This window comes from Trematomus bernacchii, unplaced genomic scaffold (genome assembly GCF_902827165.1).
Source record: "Trematomus bernacchii unplaced genomic scaffold, fTreBer1.1, whole genome shotgun sequence".
NCBI classification, from domain to species: domain Eukaryota; kingdom Metazoa; phylum Chordata; class Actinopteri; order Perciformes; family Nototheniidae; genus Trematomus; species Trematomus bernacchii.
Window position 1 is genome coordinate 6653119 of NW_022987714.1, and position 19500 is coordinate 6672618.

At 40.1% G+C, this 19500-nt stretch overlaps 1 protein-coding gene across 3 annotated transcripts in view; it reads right to left on the bottom strand.

Annotated features, from left to right (window-relative positions):
• The window catches only part of LOC117491544 (membrane-associated guanylate kinase, WW and PDZ domain-containing protein 2-like), a 79078-nt gene that overhangs the window by 56880 nt on the left and 2698 nt on the right, over positions 1-19500 (bottom strand). For 2 of the 3 annotated variants that reach the window (XM_034141590.1, XM_034141589.1), the window contains exon 2: positions 2368-2484. In XM_034141590.1, coding sequence (XP_033997481.1) covers positions 2368-2484 — 117 coding nt within the window. Of the gene's footprint in view, positions 1-2367; positions 2485-3986; positions 4221-19500 lie in introns of those variants that run through there. The other variant, XM_034141591.1, reaches the window with a different exon arrangement.

Genomic DNA, 19500 nt, shown 5'->3' on the forward strand with positions numbered 1-19500 from the left:
CCATTCTTTTAAAGGGCTGGAAGGCGGCTGTAATTGAAACGAGGTGGTGACGACGGGGGCTGTCAGAATTATGAATTTAAGTTGACGATTAATTGTCATAGACATAATTGCGCTCATGGATTTCATTTTCTATTTCTGCTAGTTTTATGTCACGAAACTGTGCTGTTGGTTGGCTTTGTAACAAGACCTTCAATTCCAATATCTACTTATCAAAATGATGTGGTCATTGGCAAAATAAACAGTATGTCACCTCTGGCTGCTGCACATTGATTTACTTTAAATAGCATGGTCTAAAACTGTTGTGTAGGCGTATTGGAAAAGGGGTTAAAGACAGTTATTGAATATAGAAGGAGACTTGAGTTTCCTAATAAAAAGGTTAATATGCAGCAGGGAAACACGAAGCCTCTGATTATTCCTGCTTCAGCTTCCAGACCGTGGACCGAAGGCACAGGGGAGATTTTGTTTTGCCTCTAGGGTCTAAGTTGATGCTCACTTCGCAGTTATGTTTATTTTTACAACACAACTGTACTCCCTTTTCTTCTCTGCGCAGATAGCCACCGTCTGCTCTGAGCGCATCCATTGTGTCTCTAATTCTCGCTCAACCACACACGCTACGCTCAGACTACACACTTAGGGCCCACACTACTTTATAACAACATGTTTTCTTACAAATCCAAATATTTTAATGTAAATTATTGAATTAACTTTCCCCAGAGCTGTCAAACACACTTTTGCAGCCGTCAGGGAGACTCACAGTTATAAGTCAAAAGATCGGCTAAAGGCATGTATCCGTCGTCATCTTGCTTCAAGCTAATAAATACTGTCTCATATGAGCTGAAACAGAATGACCTGTACAACAATAGTAAGACCTGGAGAGGCAAACTCTATTTTTCTGTTTTCAACCTAACATTTAAATCGTTCTATTTGTAACATTGGCTTTGAAATCCCTTGATCGTAGAATCAAACGATAATTCAAAATGATCGCAATCTGCCAAGCCATTATGTAACAATTGAAACAGACCTTGTAACAAAACTATAGTTCAGCTATTAAAAGAGGCCCATGCTTTGACAGGGCTGAGGTGTGTGAGGATCTTCAGTGTTACCCCAGGTTGAACCCCAGCCAGTCCACATCACCTCAGTCGTCACCCCGACACCAAAAATGGTGACCAAAAATAAATCAAAAAGGCAAGGAAGGCGGAAGAGGCAGAGAGAACATGAGAGAGAGCGTAGAGTGAAAGCAAAGACATGAAGACGACAGGAGAAAGGGAGGGAGGGAGGGGAGGAAAAAGAGGGAGAGAGGCTCAGGAACTGTGCAGCTGTGAGAGCGTATTAAACAATCACTTCTGTGTCAGCAGCTCGACACCGGCAGAAGAGATCTAGTAGAGTAGCTGCGCTCAGCCAATGCAAAAACAACCATCACTGACGTCAAAGCCTGGCTTTGCCTCCTCGTGGTTCTCCACCAAAATCTGTTTGTCCACAAACATGAAAAAGGCCAGTTGACTCAACTCAACCACCTTTTGGTAGCAAATCACAGAGACAGCCTAACCGAGGTTCTTAACAGATGATACTGTAACATGTCAGACCAGTACAAAGCCCTTCAGCATACATCAAATCACAGTGCACCGATCCACAGTCTGCATGAGGCGAGTAGCATGTGCAGTCTGCACCAGAGCAGCTTCAGTCTCCAGAGGAGCTGAAACACAAGCTGCATGGTGTACTGACAGCGGGTGGAGCTGCCGGGGCCGCCATCCCCTCAATGTCAATCACAGCAATGACATAGTCCGACAACAGGCAACCAGCACTGATAACACAATGCACACACACACGACACGTCCACATGCACGTCTATGAGAACATTTATTTAAAATGTCACACATACAGATAAAAGAAAGATCTTCTTATGGTAACTGGAAGAGTGACGTGTGACTATCTGTGTGTAGCTGCATGTGTGTGTGTTGTGCATGTCTAGCGTGTGCTGAAGGGGGTAGGGCGTCAAGGCAACGCAAGCCTCGAGACAAGAGGGTGGTTGCCGTGGAAACCTCAGGCTGAGATCTCAGCAGCCGGACGATTGAAGGGAAAGAAGGAGCAATAGACAGAGAGAGATGGAGGGAAAGAGCGTGAGTGTGATGTAAAAACAGGAGGGCAACGTCCCGAGGGCAAGGAGGGAAAACTAAAACAGAGAAACATAGAGAAATACAGCTGAAGGATGGGGGGGGGAAGGGGTAATGATATCGAAGAAGGAGGGGAAGACAATAAAAGATAATTACAGACACACAGTGAGGCAGAAGAGGAAGAGATCAAAGAAGAGTAAATTAAAGCCTGAAGGAGTGATGGAGGACAGGAGAGAGGCGGGAGAGGTGGACTCACAGGGAACGGTGCGGAGGTAGAGGTTGTCTCTGATGATCTGCTGGTGGTCGTGGTCCACTGAGCCCTTGGAGAATCGCAGGTTGAGGTAGTGCCGCAAATCCTTGTCAACCACCCCCCCTGAAAACAAACACAGAGAGATTAGAGCTTGCTTTCCTTTATATGACACGCAACAGAAGCCTGACATTTTGTGGGCGTGATATCCAAATGTCTGATTGGCTTTTGTTTCAAGATTGGCTCGGGATCAATCATGATGTAGGTGACACTGGATTGGAAACAACTGAAGGTCTCACTGTAGGAAACCAGTTGTCTGCCCAGTGTGCCTGCCACACACACACACACACACACACACACACACACACACACACACACACACACACACACACACACACACACACACACACACACACACACACACACACACACACACACACACACACACACACACACACACACACACACACACACACACACACACACACACACACACACACACACACACACACACACACACACACACACACACACACACACACACACACACACACACACACACACCACACACACACACACACACACACACACACACACACACACACACACACACACACACACACACTAATTGTGTAAACCAGTGATCCCCTTGGGGATAAATAAATGTGCGGTGTCAGCAGGTTGGGTGACACTAGCCTACAGAGGACAGAAGCTCACACCACCTCATCACTTCCTGTCTCTGCCTTTTACCCTCTGTACAAGCTGTCTTCCTCCTCATGAAGCCACTGAACCGAAACACAGTCAAATTAATGACTAACATAGCATAAATTAAGAGGAAGAGAGCACGCCAACATATCTGTGCTGCACACACATTGTATGATAATTACCATGAATAGTTTCTCCTCCCTGCATCCCAAACCAAAGAAGCCCAGGAGGATGAGAACTTATTTTCCACGCAACATTCGGTATGCAAGACTATCACATCAGACAGTGGGGGGAATGATGTTACATGCCATGCATTTAAAAACGAAAAACATCTCTTCTCACTGGTGCCTTTTCTAGCTTCCTCCTGCCAAATTGTCTTGACAGCTTTCGGCCTACCGGTTTAGATTAATGCAGCCTACCCGTCAACAGGAACATACAGCCTACCATCAGAGAGGGAATTAGAACGGTGCACTGTGCAGATACCTGTGTGTATGTTGCCGGCACAGGTGGCTCTCTGATTTTGCAATAAGGAATTCTTTGGAACAACATCTTATGTAAACTGACACCATTTTACCGAGGCTGTGAAGCACTGTGAATTGCTTCACAAACAGCAAAGCAAAAGGAGAGGAGAGGAGAGGAGAGGAGAGGAGAGGAGAGGAGATGAGAGGAGAGGAGAGGAGAGGAGAGGAGAGGAGAGGAGAGAGCCGGAAAACAAAGAAATACATGAAATCTTGATGCAAAGATTGTCGCAGTTCTCAGGTTGATAAATATCTACAGCTGTGTATTCAGGCAAAAGCCATTTCATGCACAGACACCGACACACACATATTATACATGCACACCGACACACACAGGCATTTGTGCAGAGAGAAATCTAGAGACAGACAGACAGAGTGAAGACAACGGCGGTGCAGACAAGGCACCTCATCAGCAGCTAGCCCAGATGTTGATAAAAAACGGTCCCTTCTCCACAGGTATACATCCACAGACAGCCTGTCCTCCCGGGCGTCCTCTAGCCTTGCAAACAACCACTGCACATCTTCTGCCGCCTCGGTGAAACCTCACTGTCCTCCCTGCTGCCTCTGCTTCTCCACCGCTGCTGCTCCACCACACACACTCGCAGCACCTGGCTGCAGCCAATTTTAATCCCAGAGAAGACGCCGAGGAAGAGGGGGAAGGGAGATGCGGAGAGATGAGAGAGACGACGACCGTCGGGAGAAAAGAGAGGAGAAGGAGATGTGCCAGTGGGAAGCCGGGCTCCAAACGACCTGCCAGCGGATTGGCCAGAGAACTTCCACTGTCCTGCAACACCCCCTATCTGCTGCTGCCGTCACTGCACCGCTTCACTTTGTGTGCATCTGTATGGTGAATGTTTGTGTGTGCAAGATAGTGAGAGAAACATTGAGTAAGAGTGTAAAGTAAATGTTTATATGTGTGAAAGCATTTGTAGATCTGTGTATTTCTGTGTGTTTGTTTGAAAGTGTGTGTTATATGTATATATGTATATATATATATATATATATATATATATATATATATATATATATATATATATATATATATATATATATATGTGTGTGTGTGTGTGTGTGTGTGTGTGTGTGTGTGTGTGTGTGTGTGTGTGTGTGTGTGTGTGTGTGTGTGCACCCAGATGCTCCCTGGCATTCCTTAAATACACTGTGTCTCGCCTACCAGATGCTCTCCCTGTTTGACCTTGTGTTAACGTCACTGACAAGAGAGAAATACTGAGACGCCATAGCAGCATATGTCACACTGAGGCTACACACACTTGTACGCACACGGAGGGATGCGGATGATAAGCTCACAGCTGCAGATGCCAGAGAAGATGCCTTGAGCACCGTCTTGGGCAAGTTTTGGTCTGAACACAAGGAGGAATAAACAAACACCAACACAGAAACATGCTCATGATATGAGTACTCAGCTCAGGGCACGGCTGAGTGAGGAGGAGGATGGATGTATATACAGAGAAGAATTATTGGTATAACTCTTCAAATATGCAAATTCAGAATCCTCAGAGGTAAACTTTATGCTGTATACCTCAGTGCGAACTTATTTTGTGACTGGTTGCTTCAACAAAGCAGGAAAAAGTATTGGGAGGACAAGTTTACCTAAAAATGTAGCACAAAGGATGATGGCCACCATCCATCACAAACTCTAAAAAAAGCTGCTAAAAGAAAACTGCTAGGACCAGCGTCCAGCTTATCAATCAACACCTGGTGCAGAGGTAAAGTGGGTCTCTATGGTTTTTGTCTCTTGAATCTATGGCCCAATCCCAAACCACTCCCTCGACCCTACCCCTCCGTGGCGGAGTGAACTCCGTCTGTAGCCACACTCGCAGCTCAACGAGGCTCCCTCCTGTCAGATGGAGGGAGTAAATACAGCGGCAAGCTTTGGGACAAACTCCCCTCTCTCCGGCAGAAACAGGAAATGCCGTAACTGTATGTAACAACGGTTTCAAATCAGCATCTCTTAGACAAAATATAAAAATTAATAACTCAAATAAAACTTCAAACACCTTTCATTGTGTTACTTTTTTGTAAAGCTCTTTTAGTTTTAAACCTGATGTTTATAAGCTTCTTAGTTTTTGCAACAGTCTGTAAATATATACACAACTTTATAATAAAATGCACACATTTACCTTTTTCTAGACTAAACACAGGTATGATCCTAAGTTAAAAAAATATGAGGTTATCATGAGGGTGTTAACATCGCAGTTTATCAGTGGATGTTTGCTGGAACTGTTTGTAAACAGCGTGTTTCCTGACGGACACACACAGCGTTGAGACCGGTCAGGTAGAGACCGGTCTCCAGTCAGCACCGCTGCAGACTCGCTGTTTGAGGGCTTGATAGCCCACTCCCCCTCTACACCGCTCCACACTCGTTGGTTTGGAACAGCACTTAATGTGGCGGACCCTCCGCGCAAACGGAGGGGTAGTGTGTAGGGGTAGTGTGTAGGGGTAGGGTGTAGGGGGCGGTTTGGGATTGGGCCTATATGTTCAATATCTAAGATGCGTTACTACATCATGCCACATCCTGTCAGCATTTTCAACCAAGTAGCTTTCTGTTTTACCAAGGAAATCCTGGGAATCAACAAGAAATCAGTTTCACAGATCAGATTCTGCAGATTTGGTGTTGATGCAAAATGGTTGTCCAGCAATGCATGTGCAGCAGAAGGAAAGATATATTCATAAAGCCTAACCCACAAAAGGAACTTTTCTATCTCAAATGAAAACACAGCAAGAAATAAACAATAGCTATATGTATATAAGGATAATAACATAATTGTGTGGTGTGTCATTTATTGCTTTCTAAATGGTTCACTTTGAAGACATTGTAGCTGGGACATCCAGAAATCTAAGGTTTGGTTGGATTGACTAATCTCCACACATAGGTTTTAAACAGTAATTAAATGTTAATGTGCGATGACGATCAGACCGCTGTAATAACAAGGAGCTGCTCTTCCCTCAAGTCAGTGATGTAAATACCAGAACAAGAAAAAACCAGGAACCAACAGGCTTGTTCTGGTATTTACGACACTTCAGTTAAGAGGCTGCGGTGGATTCAGTTATGATTGTTTACAGAAACAAGATCTGACCTGACCTCCACACTGTTACTTACTGCTGCTCTTTCAGTCAGGCTCATTTACAGATCATTTAACAGTTAGAAATGTGGGATTAGCCACAATTCTTCAAATCTAATTATTGTTTAAATAACTGCTTTTCAAATTTGAAAAGAAATACAGCTTACTCTTGAGCTATTTCACAGCAACCACATTTGTACTCATTTTAGATTTCCATCAGGAGCTTAATCGATATTTAAGCACTGACAATTGTGTGATGATGATACAACATTGTCTGAACTAAACTGCATCCATCATCCCATCAAAATGCATCCGAACTGCAAGTATGCATATAACATGCAGACTTAACTCAACAGATATTATCAGTATCAGAAACAGGTTTATTGCCAAGTAGGTTACCACATACGAGGATTTGCCTTGGTGTACATGGTGAATACATAAACACAGTTAAAGTAGATACAAAAAGTAAGAAAAGCAACCCAAAAATGAAATAAAAACAATTGAAACTATTATATGTTAACATGTAGAAAACGATTTTGAAATGTGGATATACCAAAAAACGACGTGCAGTATACTCTTGCAAAGTACTTAGAATAACACAATAAAATCAAATATGTGCAGTACTGTTTTGGACAGTGAATGAGAGGTAGCTTGTGTACAAATGTGCAAAATATTGGAGGGTTGCACAGAACCGGCAACACTTAAATAAAATAAATAAAAACAAGATATTGTTTGCATACTAGTGTGCTTTAATGCAATGCATACAATCTATAGTGTGGCTGAAGGCAAGTATCAGCGTTATCCACTGGATACTATGGATAATCATATCGACACAAAGAGAGTCACCTTCATCCTCACTGGGAGGCCTGGGTTGTTAATAAGGTCAATACTAGAGCATAAAACACATGTGAGCGTGTGTGTGTGTTGTTATTGGAGGTTGTGGAGGATGGACCTGAGGTTGATGCAGAGGAAGTTGTGTGTGTGGTTGGCTTCTAACACTCATTTTTAACAAGCAAACTAATGCTCTTTGCACTTCCTTATGTTTTCTTTCAACCACCTTCGATCTCTGTGAAGACATTTATATATATATATATATATATATATATGAAACTTCAGTGCAAGATAATTAAAGATGCACTATAGCAGGCCTGATAATAATACAGTTTTCCTTCTTGAGATGATAAGTAAATTGTTAATCCTGCCCTGAACGCCCTCAGCAGGTCAAGATCACACTCCAACACCTGCCAATCATATTGATAATCTGTCTTCCTCAAAACAGCATCCAGCCTGAGGCCAAAGTAACCGGCATGCAAACTACATGCTCATATAATGAGAAGCAGATATTCTTTTATCAAAACAAAACTCAGGGTTCACCAGAGTCTTATCTGCCACACACTTATCTCTGCTGTTTCTTCCATTATAATAACATTCAAACATTATTTTATCTTGCTTTGAGCCCCTTTCTTTTATTAGACTACATAAGACGTAGGCATGATGTTTAATTGTATTAATTTGAAATGCATAGCTTTTGATTTTTGTGCTGTATTTGGTTTTATTTTTAGCCTGGGTTGCATCTTTTCCATTTGTAATAGTGCTTACTAATGCTTGTTTCTACTTTATATTGCCCTTTTGATTTTCATGCCCTGCAGCAAGGCACATTTCCTTTAGGAGATGTTTTATGATTATCCATCACTATCTATTTTTTAAATGATTTTTTCCTCAATCAATCATGCAGTTTACAAATAGGATGCCTTTAGATGTTAAAGTCTAAAACTCTAACATTTTCAGCTGATAAAACAAATACGGCAGATCTGAGAAGCTAAAAATAAATGAATGCGAAGTACTTTTGCTTGAAAAATTACCCAAACTGAGCACCACTTTCTTTTAACAAGGCAGGGCAGAATGCATTACATTGTTTACATGTACACCAACAACATGAGGCTAAGGGGAGGAGCAGATAGATGTAGAAAACCAACAGGAGCCATTTTGTTTGATTTGGGATGGCATAATTAGCTCTGACATGCCCATTCTCCCAGGAGGCTGAGCGAGGAGGGAAGCAAAGTCGTGCCACATTGATTCTCTGAGTTTCTCTCCACACAAAGTTTTACTGCTCAACTCTTAAGTGCAAACAACCCTGCAGTCACGCTTAAGGAAAACATGCTGGTATGCCAAGTCTTACTGTGTGCACGCGGCGCGCTCACACACCCGGAAAACTGTTCACACATACAAGCAAAACCTCATAATCAGAAGGAAACGGTGAGAGGTAAACATGATGCAACATTAGGTCAAACTTGGCTTCACACTTAATACTTTCCTGCAAACATTCCCAGTCGGTCTCTCCCAACAAACATTAACACTCTCCTTTTCCCCTAACTAAACTACAAATACACCTGACAACTACCACAAACAAACACCTGAACGAGTCCAAGCGAAAATGTATACATCCGCTACTATACTAGGAGTAAACTGGATGCCTGGCTAGTCAAAGGCCAAGATTTGAGCTGATCCATGGACAAAGAGGTGCTCAAGTGGTTGTCATGGGTAACAAAACTCAGCAACAGACAAGGTGATTAATAGCTTGCCTGCACTCCCACATGAGGTCACACAGGCTACTGTGTAGAACTAAACTGTAGGTTGAGAGTCAAGGGTCAACTAACACACAACTTGACACCGTCACACAAATATCATGCTCTATTACTATATACCTCAAACTCAATTCACGTTATTTTTATCCGTAACCCAGGAATTCATATGCTAATTAAGACCATTTCACACTAATGTCTAATAGGAGTGGTGACATTTTGAACATAAATAGATGTAAACTGCAATTACACTGGTTGGCAGAGGCATTCAACTTCAAGTCGGTAATTCTAGTTTTCATATGACCTGGAGGCGAAATGTTGAGTGAAACGACACAGGTGTAACTAATAGCATTACTAATTGCTACACTGCATTGCAATAATTACTGGAGCAATCAACTGTTTTATTAGACACACCTGTGGAAATACAATGGAAGTATGTCAGTGTCTTTTGCATACATGAGAACCCACAACAGTCACTCACTTTTTGGCTAATAAAAGTGAGTGACTGTGTTTTACTTGCATGCAAGTCCTTGCAAACATTGCAACAGTGCAAGATAGTCGGCCATATTTACCAATAGACAAATACATGTACATCACAATAAGTAATGGTGTTGGGTACAATAATGCATGTCTAATAATATACGTTTTATTTCACTAAAAACAGCATGTACCCTTAAGTGAAACATGACTTCTGTGTTTTAAGGAAAATGTTGACATTTTGTTTGTTTGTGTTCCGTGCACTTAGCTAACAAGCTTAAAGGGGACCTATCATGCAAAATGCACTTTTGTATGTCTTTTATACATGAATATGTGTCCCCGGTGTTCCAGGGAACTCACCAAGTGTCAGAAAACACAATCCTCTCTATTTTCCTCCATACCCAAATCTCTAAAAAAAGGGGCTGCAACGGATCTGATAAAAACTGATCCAGATTTGAACACTGTCCTGACGTCAGGACAGTGGCGCTACGGCTATTGGGCCAACTCCACCAATCAGGAGGAGACAGCCACGGCCATTGCCGTTCGAAAGCGCTGGAGACGCTGTAGTACATATGCCAGGCCTGTAGATGGTGCTGTTCTCACTGAATCTGCCCTTGCAAATCCAGAGCTAAAAAATGTCAAATTGAGCAAAATGAGGCATGGCTAAAATGCATGATCTGTTTGGTATTTTGAAGAAAAAAAAAGTATAAATATGCCTTATATACTGTAGGTATGGTCCTACACTATATTATTCAAATATAGCATGATAGGTCCACTTTAAGTAGAAGAACATGCTAACCGTTACATTACTTGACTAAGCGCAACAAAAACGTAGTAAATAAAGTATAGAAAGATAGCTTAAAACGCGTAAATCAATTAAACGTACCTTGCTTTCACTCTTGACTGGAGTTGAACTCATACTGTATTACACCCTCCCACGTGAATTAGCCTTACCGCAATTTCCGACTTGCAGTTACCTTCGATACCAGCACCGTCCGTCTGTCACGCCCAACTTTCAAAATAAGAGAATAACAAAATAAAAGCTTTTAAACAAAATAAGCCTAAGAACTTAAACTTCACATGGCATTAAAACAGCCATGTATGGGGGTCATTTATAAATATTATTTAAATCCAATTCTACCAGCTTATTTTATGTTTTCTTTCATTATATTTTATTGAAGTGTTCTTTATGCATATGCACATACAGTATGGACATTGCACTCTATTGGACATGTTGAGCGAAAATGAATAAATAAAGTGCTTTCTTATTTTATTTATAATTGATTATAAAGATATTTTTAGTCCTGGAGGGGTTCTGTCTTCTTCTCTTAAGAACGTATTTTCTTATTTATCTCTACCCACACATTTGTCAACTATTCCTTCTTTGTCCCATCCTCCTAGGTTGCCCAATTTCTCTCTTTCTTTCTCCTCAGCCACATCTCCAGTTGTCCCGCTAAGGCTATTGGTCTGAAGGTAGCTTGAGTTGGCCTCAGAGGGTCACTGTGTGAGACTGAAAGAGAACGAGAGCATGTGTGAATTACACTGTATAGTTTCCACATGTTGGTGTATTGGTGAGGGCCATTTAGCCGTGGATGAAGTATCTGTTTCTAGTACTCCTAATGGCATTATTACAGCAGGTGGCAGGGCCCATTATTAATAGTAAATGACAGAGCCTCTCTCCTAAAGGTCTTAATATTGATCCAGTCTATCCTGAGACTAGTCTTAATGATGATGTTCCAGCATGTCTTTCTCCACAGCACCGTAATCAAGGCCAGACAAACATTTACAACCTCTGAGTCACGATAAAGAAACAAGCCCACGCTACAAATGAGACTTTAAAATCAAAAGACGAAGGTTATAGGAATTGCCATCCCTAATATTCCTCGTACAATCCTTCTCCTCCAACAGTGAGCAAATTAATTCCTCTTCTCCCTCACCTCTCATGCTGATGAGATAAATACTGATGGACAAGAGGAGGTGTGTGTTTTTGTGTATGTGCTGGCTCCTGTTTCGAATGCAGCTATGGAGATGTTTGTCACCCCTGATTGCACTCTACAGCTCAAGCTGCGCTCCTCACACAACAAGCAGGATGCATCTTAATGAGACTGAAAGCAACAGAATGACGGAGAGATGCAGAAGAGGAAGAAGAAAGAGTTGAGGATTGAAACTCTGGAGGAAGGGCAAAGGTTTGTGTGGGCTCAAACACTTTATCCTCTGTTCTATAGCAGTCATTCACACTAATGGAGAGAAAATGGAGAGAGATACCAAGGAGACTATACAGAGAGTAATAAGAAGCCCATTGGTGTGGGGGCACAGCGGTTAATAACCTGATGGGTTAAAACCAGCAGGGGTGTGTTCCCGGTCAATACAAGGAATAATAATTGTGACTGTGGCTGAGAGAAGGCCGCCCTCTGAGCACCATAATGATTTTACACTCCAATGCTTAATTTAACATCAATGGCCTGATAGTCTAAAGCCTGTCTTTGTCACTACAGGAACTTTTCATGCTGATAAATGCAAACCGAGATGGATTGAACTCAGCTAAACTGTAGTGACACGATTGCTACTTTCTTTTCTATAGTAGGGTGAACTGAATGAACATAAATATATATAAACAGGCCATAACTCACACATCTTAGCAAGTCAGGAGGAAAATTAAAAGCTCTTCACAAAGCGGACATTTAGCTTGACTAATTTCATTCTGACCGTGATCATATACTGTACGTCGATCCAAATATGTGTTGTTATGATATTGGAAACAGCTAGTCATAATAAAATGCATATTTGGATCTGACAATGCTGACGAAGTACTGATGTTAGCACTGAAATTGAAGTACTTTGAAGGACTTTCTAAATTATTATTATTATTAGGCTAAAGATATGCTTTAGTAGCAGCTTTTATAGTTACAGAGCATTGAAGACAGCAATGATAACTTTTAGATGAGATGCTAAAGGTTTAGAACATTACCATATTGATACAAAATACAGTGCCGTCAAATAAACAGCCTCCCCTCTGAAATGTCAGTGCAGTGAAGGGAAGTGTTACTGATTATTAACTGATTAGACAGCTACTGTCCTCTACTGGTGCGAAGCATCAACTACAGTGATGAAATAATGCTGAATGCAAATGAAGCACTTAAACTCATCAGCTGAGATTTCTCCAGTAAGAGCTTACTGCTGCAAAGAAGATGATTATATCAGCGACGACATTTACTGTAGGTTTATATCCAAACGGTCCAGCAATTACATCTTTATCTTTCATTAACTAATACATTACCACTAAAACCCGTATTATATGCAGAGGTGGAAGAAGTACTCAGATCTTGTACTTTAGTAAAAGTAGAAGTACCAAAGTGTAGGAATACTCTGTTACGTTAAGTAAGTCCTGCAATCAAAATGTTACTCAAGGAAAAGTACAAAATTATTAGTTTCAAAATATACTTGAAGTACCGAAAGTAAAAGTACTTATTATGCAATTTGGTCAAGAATAATATGTTTATCAAAGCTGGTAAAGGTGCGGCTAGTTTTAATTACTTTGTATGCTGCAGGGCAGCTTGTGAATTTTACTCCAGGTGTAACATAAGTAATATTTAAGTGTTGATTATATTTGATATCATTAATCCTGATCTTTAAAGTAACCAAAGGTCCAAAATAAATGTTTTGGAATATCGTTTGAAATAAAAGAACATCTTTTACCTCTGAATTGTAGTGGAGTAGAAATACAAAGTAGCATAAAATAGAAATACTCAAGTACAGTACAAGTACCTCAAAATTGTACTTAAGTAAAGTAATTGAGTAAATGTACTTAGTTACTTCCGATCTCTGATTATATAATGTACAATGAAGAGGTTAGTGCAGGTAAATTAATAAATAATTTCTTCATTTTTTATTGTAGGAATATAAAAACAAAAGGTTGGCATATAGCTTAAAAGCAGCAGACGAATTAGAAGATTTTCACACAGTTGAGTTGTGAATGTATAAACAGGGCTTTAATTCAATAGCGTGCATAGTCCCTCGTGTTTGTACAGTATACAGTTGGCTCCACTCCAAGATATTCAGCTCAGCAATGATGGTGAGCCTCTTTAGAAAGTCATAAAATCACATTGTTGGTAGCCATCCACCAGTTTCAGTTATGCAGCTGGAGCGGCTCCTGACGCCAGCTTTTATAATCTTTCTCATTCAGATCTGAAGCAAAGCTATCAGATTAGCGCTGCTGGCTAATCTGCACTATGTCAATGAATGAAAACCATGCGCTGCCTCCTGTGCCGCCACGCCTGACTGAATAAGATATGATTCTGTGAAACAGGGAGGTGGGGGGGGGGCGTTGTTTAGTATAGGGCTGGCTGGTAACTAAATATACACCATACTGTTTAGAAAGCAGATGATATGTCTTGTTTTTCTGTGTGTTTGCCAGCAGACTAACAATCCTACACACATGCAGACTGAATCCCTTTCTGTTTACACTGATGAGCCAGATGTCCCATTGTTGCATCTCTGGAGGTGAGACATGGTGTCCCTCATGAGGGGCTCCCTGTTATATTCTCTATGGGTCGCTTTCTATAAACAATTAAGAACCTTTAATTTATTACATAGTTGCACTTCAGTAAAATGATGAACGCAGGAACTTGCAATGGTGTATTTTTGGGCTGAGGTATTGCTACTTCACTTTCTGTATTTTAGTAAAAGTTTGATTTATTATACAGCTCAGAGGTTGTTGTAGCAGAGAACATTATCTCCTTCTCATTTACAATAAATAAAAATGTTCCAAAAAAGTACATAATCATATTCAGGGCATGAACTGAGGCACAGTAAACACTGTTTCTTTTACAAAGCAGAAGTGCCTGAACTTGATTACATGACCTGCTTTAAAAAACGTTATCAATTACCTCAGAATAAGGATGCTACACCAAGTGGTCAGAGGTGTAAAAACAAACAAACACGTTCACACACATGAGTGGTTTATACAAATACTGTATGTCTGTAAACAACTGTGAACAAAATCCTAATTGTATCCACAAAGTGTCAAAAGGTAGATGCCAATTCAGCACCACCCAAAGTGTATTTCTGAATTGAGTTATGTATGTGGTGTAAGCAGATGAACACCAAATATATTTTAGAGCTTTGTTCCATTTAAAACTTTAATTGATTGACCAATTATATGTGATAAACTTTTGGCCAGCTAAACAACTGATATAATAATATTACACACAGAGACAGAACCATTTTCTTATTGTTCGCATAATAAGCAAAATGCACACCCACAGAGAACCACACACAGATAAACACAAACACACACATATACACACACACATCATGAATAATCATAAGAATATGGTGTTTATCTCAGCCTGATAAACTGCTTTTCATGGCAACATCCTACTTGTGTGAAATACTTTCCATCTCACACGCTGCACCGTATAGTCATAACCATCGCCATGGTGATCCATCAGTGAAAGGTCTGTGCAGTTATTCTGGAAAATCCCTTAAACCTGAGTGTTTTCTTTAGACTTATAAAAACTACAGCTATCGCTGGGGCCAAAGGCTCCATTTGATCATACGCCACTATTAATAAAATAAGTAACTGTATCAGACATTTCACAACATCATAGATGGAAGAAACTTTGATCCTATTACAGCTGAAGGATTGCAACATGTTTTGACAAAACCTCCTTTAAGTCATGTCTAATACAGTGTTTCTATCTACATTTCCCACACACATGCAGCAGCACAGTCCCCTGCAGTGTGTCCATGGTGAGGAGAATTACATTGACCTAATTCACTTAACTGGACCAGTTAGATATTTGGACATTGGCTGGCTCAGCTTGAGTTTGATCCTCTCAGCAGAGCTCCAGCAGCTTCTAGCCTCAATAAAACCATCCTGCGTCTCTGACAGAACTCATCTCTTGGTGAGTTATTAATACCAACAGAGCAGACAGGATGTTATGCACTGATTCTTCAAGCTTCTCATCAACAAAGCGACAAGAGAGGAGAAGAAGGTCGCCTTCTCTGCCTCTGCTCCATCTGTCCCTCCATACTGTACCCACGTTAAGAGGACTGGCAGGACTCGGACAGCTGAGTCTTGACAACCTCAAACTATTCTCAAAAGTATATCCTTGAAACATATGTGCTCCCATTGACTATAGCTTAACTCCCCCACTAGCAACGGTTATACGATATCTGAACTGTCGGTAACTAAGCATGAAAAGGCCTGTCAAGATGAATACTTTGTGCATGCAAAGTATTAATCAGAATAGATTAAGCTGCTAACGTTAACATGTACAACTAACTAAATACAACGTCTACCTATACAGACATACTCTACTTCCAAAGGGAAAGGTCTGTTTTTAGCAAACAGCTATATCCCTTTAATGGCCAGACCAAGAAAAAAGCTATGGAAAAATTATTTGTTTGCATTTTTGTATCAAATGGGACACAAATAACCACAAACAATTTGAATTTTTTTTACTGACCACACACAGTTTTGCTTTTATGAGCCTCTACCAACTGGTTGAGCTGGCCTTCTATGGTAAAAGTGCATTTTCAACAATCATCATATACAGTACAGTATTTGTATGCATCAAAGTCAAATAAAACACAAACTCAAATACATTTTTTTCTTTTATGGAAAATGAGCAATATATACAACCAGATATATTCATAAAAAATAATAAATTATAATTGTAAAAAAAAAAAAATGTTAAGTGTTTTTCATAATAAAAAAAAAACTTGCTCAACTTACTGTATATGCTGAATTGGCCTAACAACAAACAACTGGCCTAACAGCAAATGTCTATATCCTGTGTTGGCCTAACTTGCTCATCTGTGTGCAACTTTGGGCTGTATGCCATGCATGAAAGGTGCTATATAAATTATTATCACTCTTTCACTCTGAGACTCATAAGGCAGTACTAGATTTAGTAATATTACCATGAATATAGCTATTTATTTACCATATTTTATTGGAAAACATCTCTGAAACTCTGAAAAAGTCATATTGCTAGCTTACCATAAAAGGCCAATTTGACCGTTTGGTTGAGCATATTTTCCAAAAAATAATTACACCCTTGTTAAAACTTAATTTGTGCATCAAGTTATCTAATTATGTTCAGTAAGTGCTCTGACACTAAAATATGTCAAAAATGATATAGTTACCTTACAAAAGTTGACCAAAAAGAGTGATTTCGTCAGCAGTGATTTTTAGCATGCCAACTTTCTCAGTTGAAGCTAGCTGAAGGGCTTTCTGTTCGAACCACAGTGACATCTAGAGGTTGTTTTGTGCATAACATGTCAACCAAAGGGTAGAGCTGGCTGAATCAGATGGAGTTACACTTTTTTATTTTTTTTTCAACAAGATATCAAGACAGAAAACTAACCATCTCCCTAAAAAATCTTCGTTAGACAATTTTACATTGCCAAACTTATGAAATATTCTTTCTCATACAATTATTTCCTATGAAAAGTTTATTTTACAAATCAATTCTCAGTCTAGCATTACAGTTTAGCATTATATAATGTGCTCTGCCAACACTAAGACCCTGTCAAAAAAAAAGAAAGAAGAGAATGTTGAAAGGTTAAAAAGTCAACTGAAGACATTGTCTGCATTTTAGCATTTGCATTAGCACACTTTTGCTAGCTACTGCTGAAGAATCTGCTGGCAACATTGATGGTCATTGGTGATGAGGCCTTTTTCTGTCTGGAATCAGAGACCCGTTGGTTTATGAATTACAAATTACATTTGGGAGGTTTATCTGCCACCATTAGCAGTGTAAACTGGAAGGATGAAGTGTGTATGTTTCTGTGTACTGGCATACAGTATTTGGAAGAATGAAAAACCAGAGTCAAAGTCTATATATGCATACACAAGCGTAGAGATTATTCTCTGCTGTTGCCAAAGAAACTGTCTACTGTCAATGGGATGTAAATGAAGTTACAGCCTGGCCTCGCCTGCCCTGTACAGGCTGTGGCCGAGGGCCGCTGCACAGTGTGACAGAGGCTTGCTGTGCTCCACTTTTGATGTTTAAGGGCGTGTTAACATTTTAAATAAATGTTGTTGTTCCTCAGAAATCACAGCATATTGTTCTCATAACTCATGTAGAGAAAATCTCCCGGGGTCTTCCTCCTCCACACTCTTCACAGAGAGGAAAAAAACACAATTTGGAAAGAAAAAATTAAATTTCACACCGGCAATATCAGCCAACAGTGACATGTTTCTGGCTTTAAGACTGCTTTTTTATCTGAAGCTAAGTACCTACAGGTAGGGAAAATATCATTTTTTGATATTGTATTTATTCATATGTAAATCAGAACATTATTTTGGATGCCGCCTTGGATGATGGCTCTAATACAATTTGAATGAAAAATATGAGAAAGATTAAAAATAGCTGACACTAATATTATTTATATCTCAGTATTTGCACCAGCTTTTTATCACTAAGATGAATGTCACTTAAAGAGAGCCGGGCTATTTAAAGGTGGATTACATATTTAATTTGAATATATATATTTAAACTTTTTCCCAAAAAACTGAGAATATATATAATTGATAAGCAGCACTGGAAAAGAACTTAAAGGTATGGTAGGTAAGAATGGATAAACCAGCTCGAGTGCGCTAGAATTTGAAACTACGCAGCCGAAAAAAATCTGCCCCTTCCTTCAGACTTCCTTACAGAGCCCCTCCTCCAACACACACGAACGCGCATATGACCAATGAGGGCACGAGATAAATTTGTGCACGAGATGGAAGGCTGACAGGCAGGTAGGCCTTGGTCGTGCTTTTTACAGCGCCACGGCTTCCACAGATGAAATGTTTTAATGTATTTTTTGTCAAAGCATTTAATGTATTCATTGCTATCGGGATGTTAAGAGCATTCCATGGAATATAACAAAAAGTGTTTCTGAAGTGAATTACCTACCCCACCTTTAACTAAATACAAATTATGAAACTGTTCAAACACAATGTCTTTTAAACAGAAAGACAAAGAAAACCCTTTAACTATAATTTGTCCATTTCAAGTCAGCATGACAAGTTGGGACATTAAAGACACATCATAATTATAAAACTAAAAATGAAGGATCTTCTGAAAAGAATGTGAAAAAAAATCACAGGATGTAATTCTCTCTGTTTTTCAAAGTGTGCTTTCTCACACCTTCAACATACTCCTCTTTTAAACTCCACCTCTCTTTCACACACACACACTCACACTTCTCTCCTCTCCATACTGCTCTAACACCTCTCAACGGTCTGATCTTCATGGCACTTTTAGAAATCTGCCTCACTGAGCTGAGCAGCCGTTTGCACTTCTCTCCTGCTCGCTGCTGATGGGGGGATGAACACGGGCGAGAGATTCTCATCAGACAATTAAATCCAGATAGACACAGCGAGTCACTCATTTGCAAACCGGCATTCAAAAGAAAATGCATGTTTAATTATTTAAATTAAAAATCCAGTTGGATGTATTCTTATTATGTTTGAGTGCACTTGATCATCATTGAACCATCACTGTGCAATTGCGCTTGTAATATGTTGGGAAGCCATCTTTAGACCCATTGCAGTCAGTGGTTAGATGAGGAGGTTTAAACTTTGGTTTGTAAGTATATAGTGTTCAGTAGATCCTCCGATAGTTCTAACCCAAGACTAATCTTTCGTTTCTGTTGTGAAGTTTATAGAATACATTTGATAAAGCAATACTTGCTTAACTCATCATACTTTTGCTTTGATCAACAATTTCTGCATTTATATTGAACTGTTGCTCAGAGGTGTATCTGTTTGTATTCGTC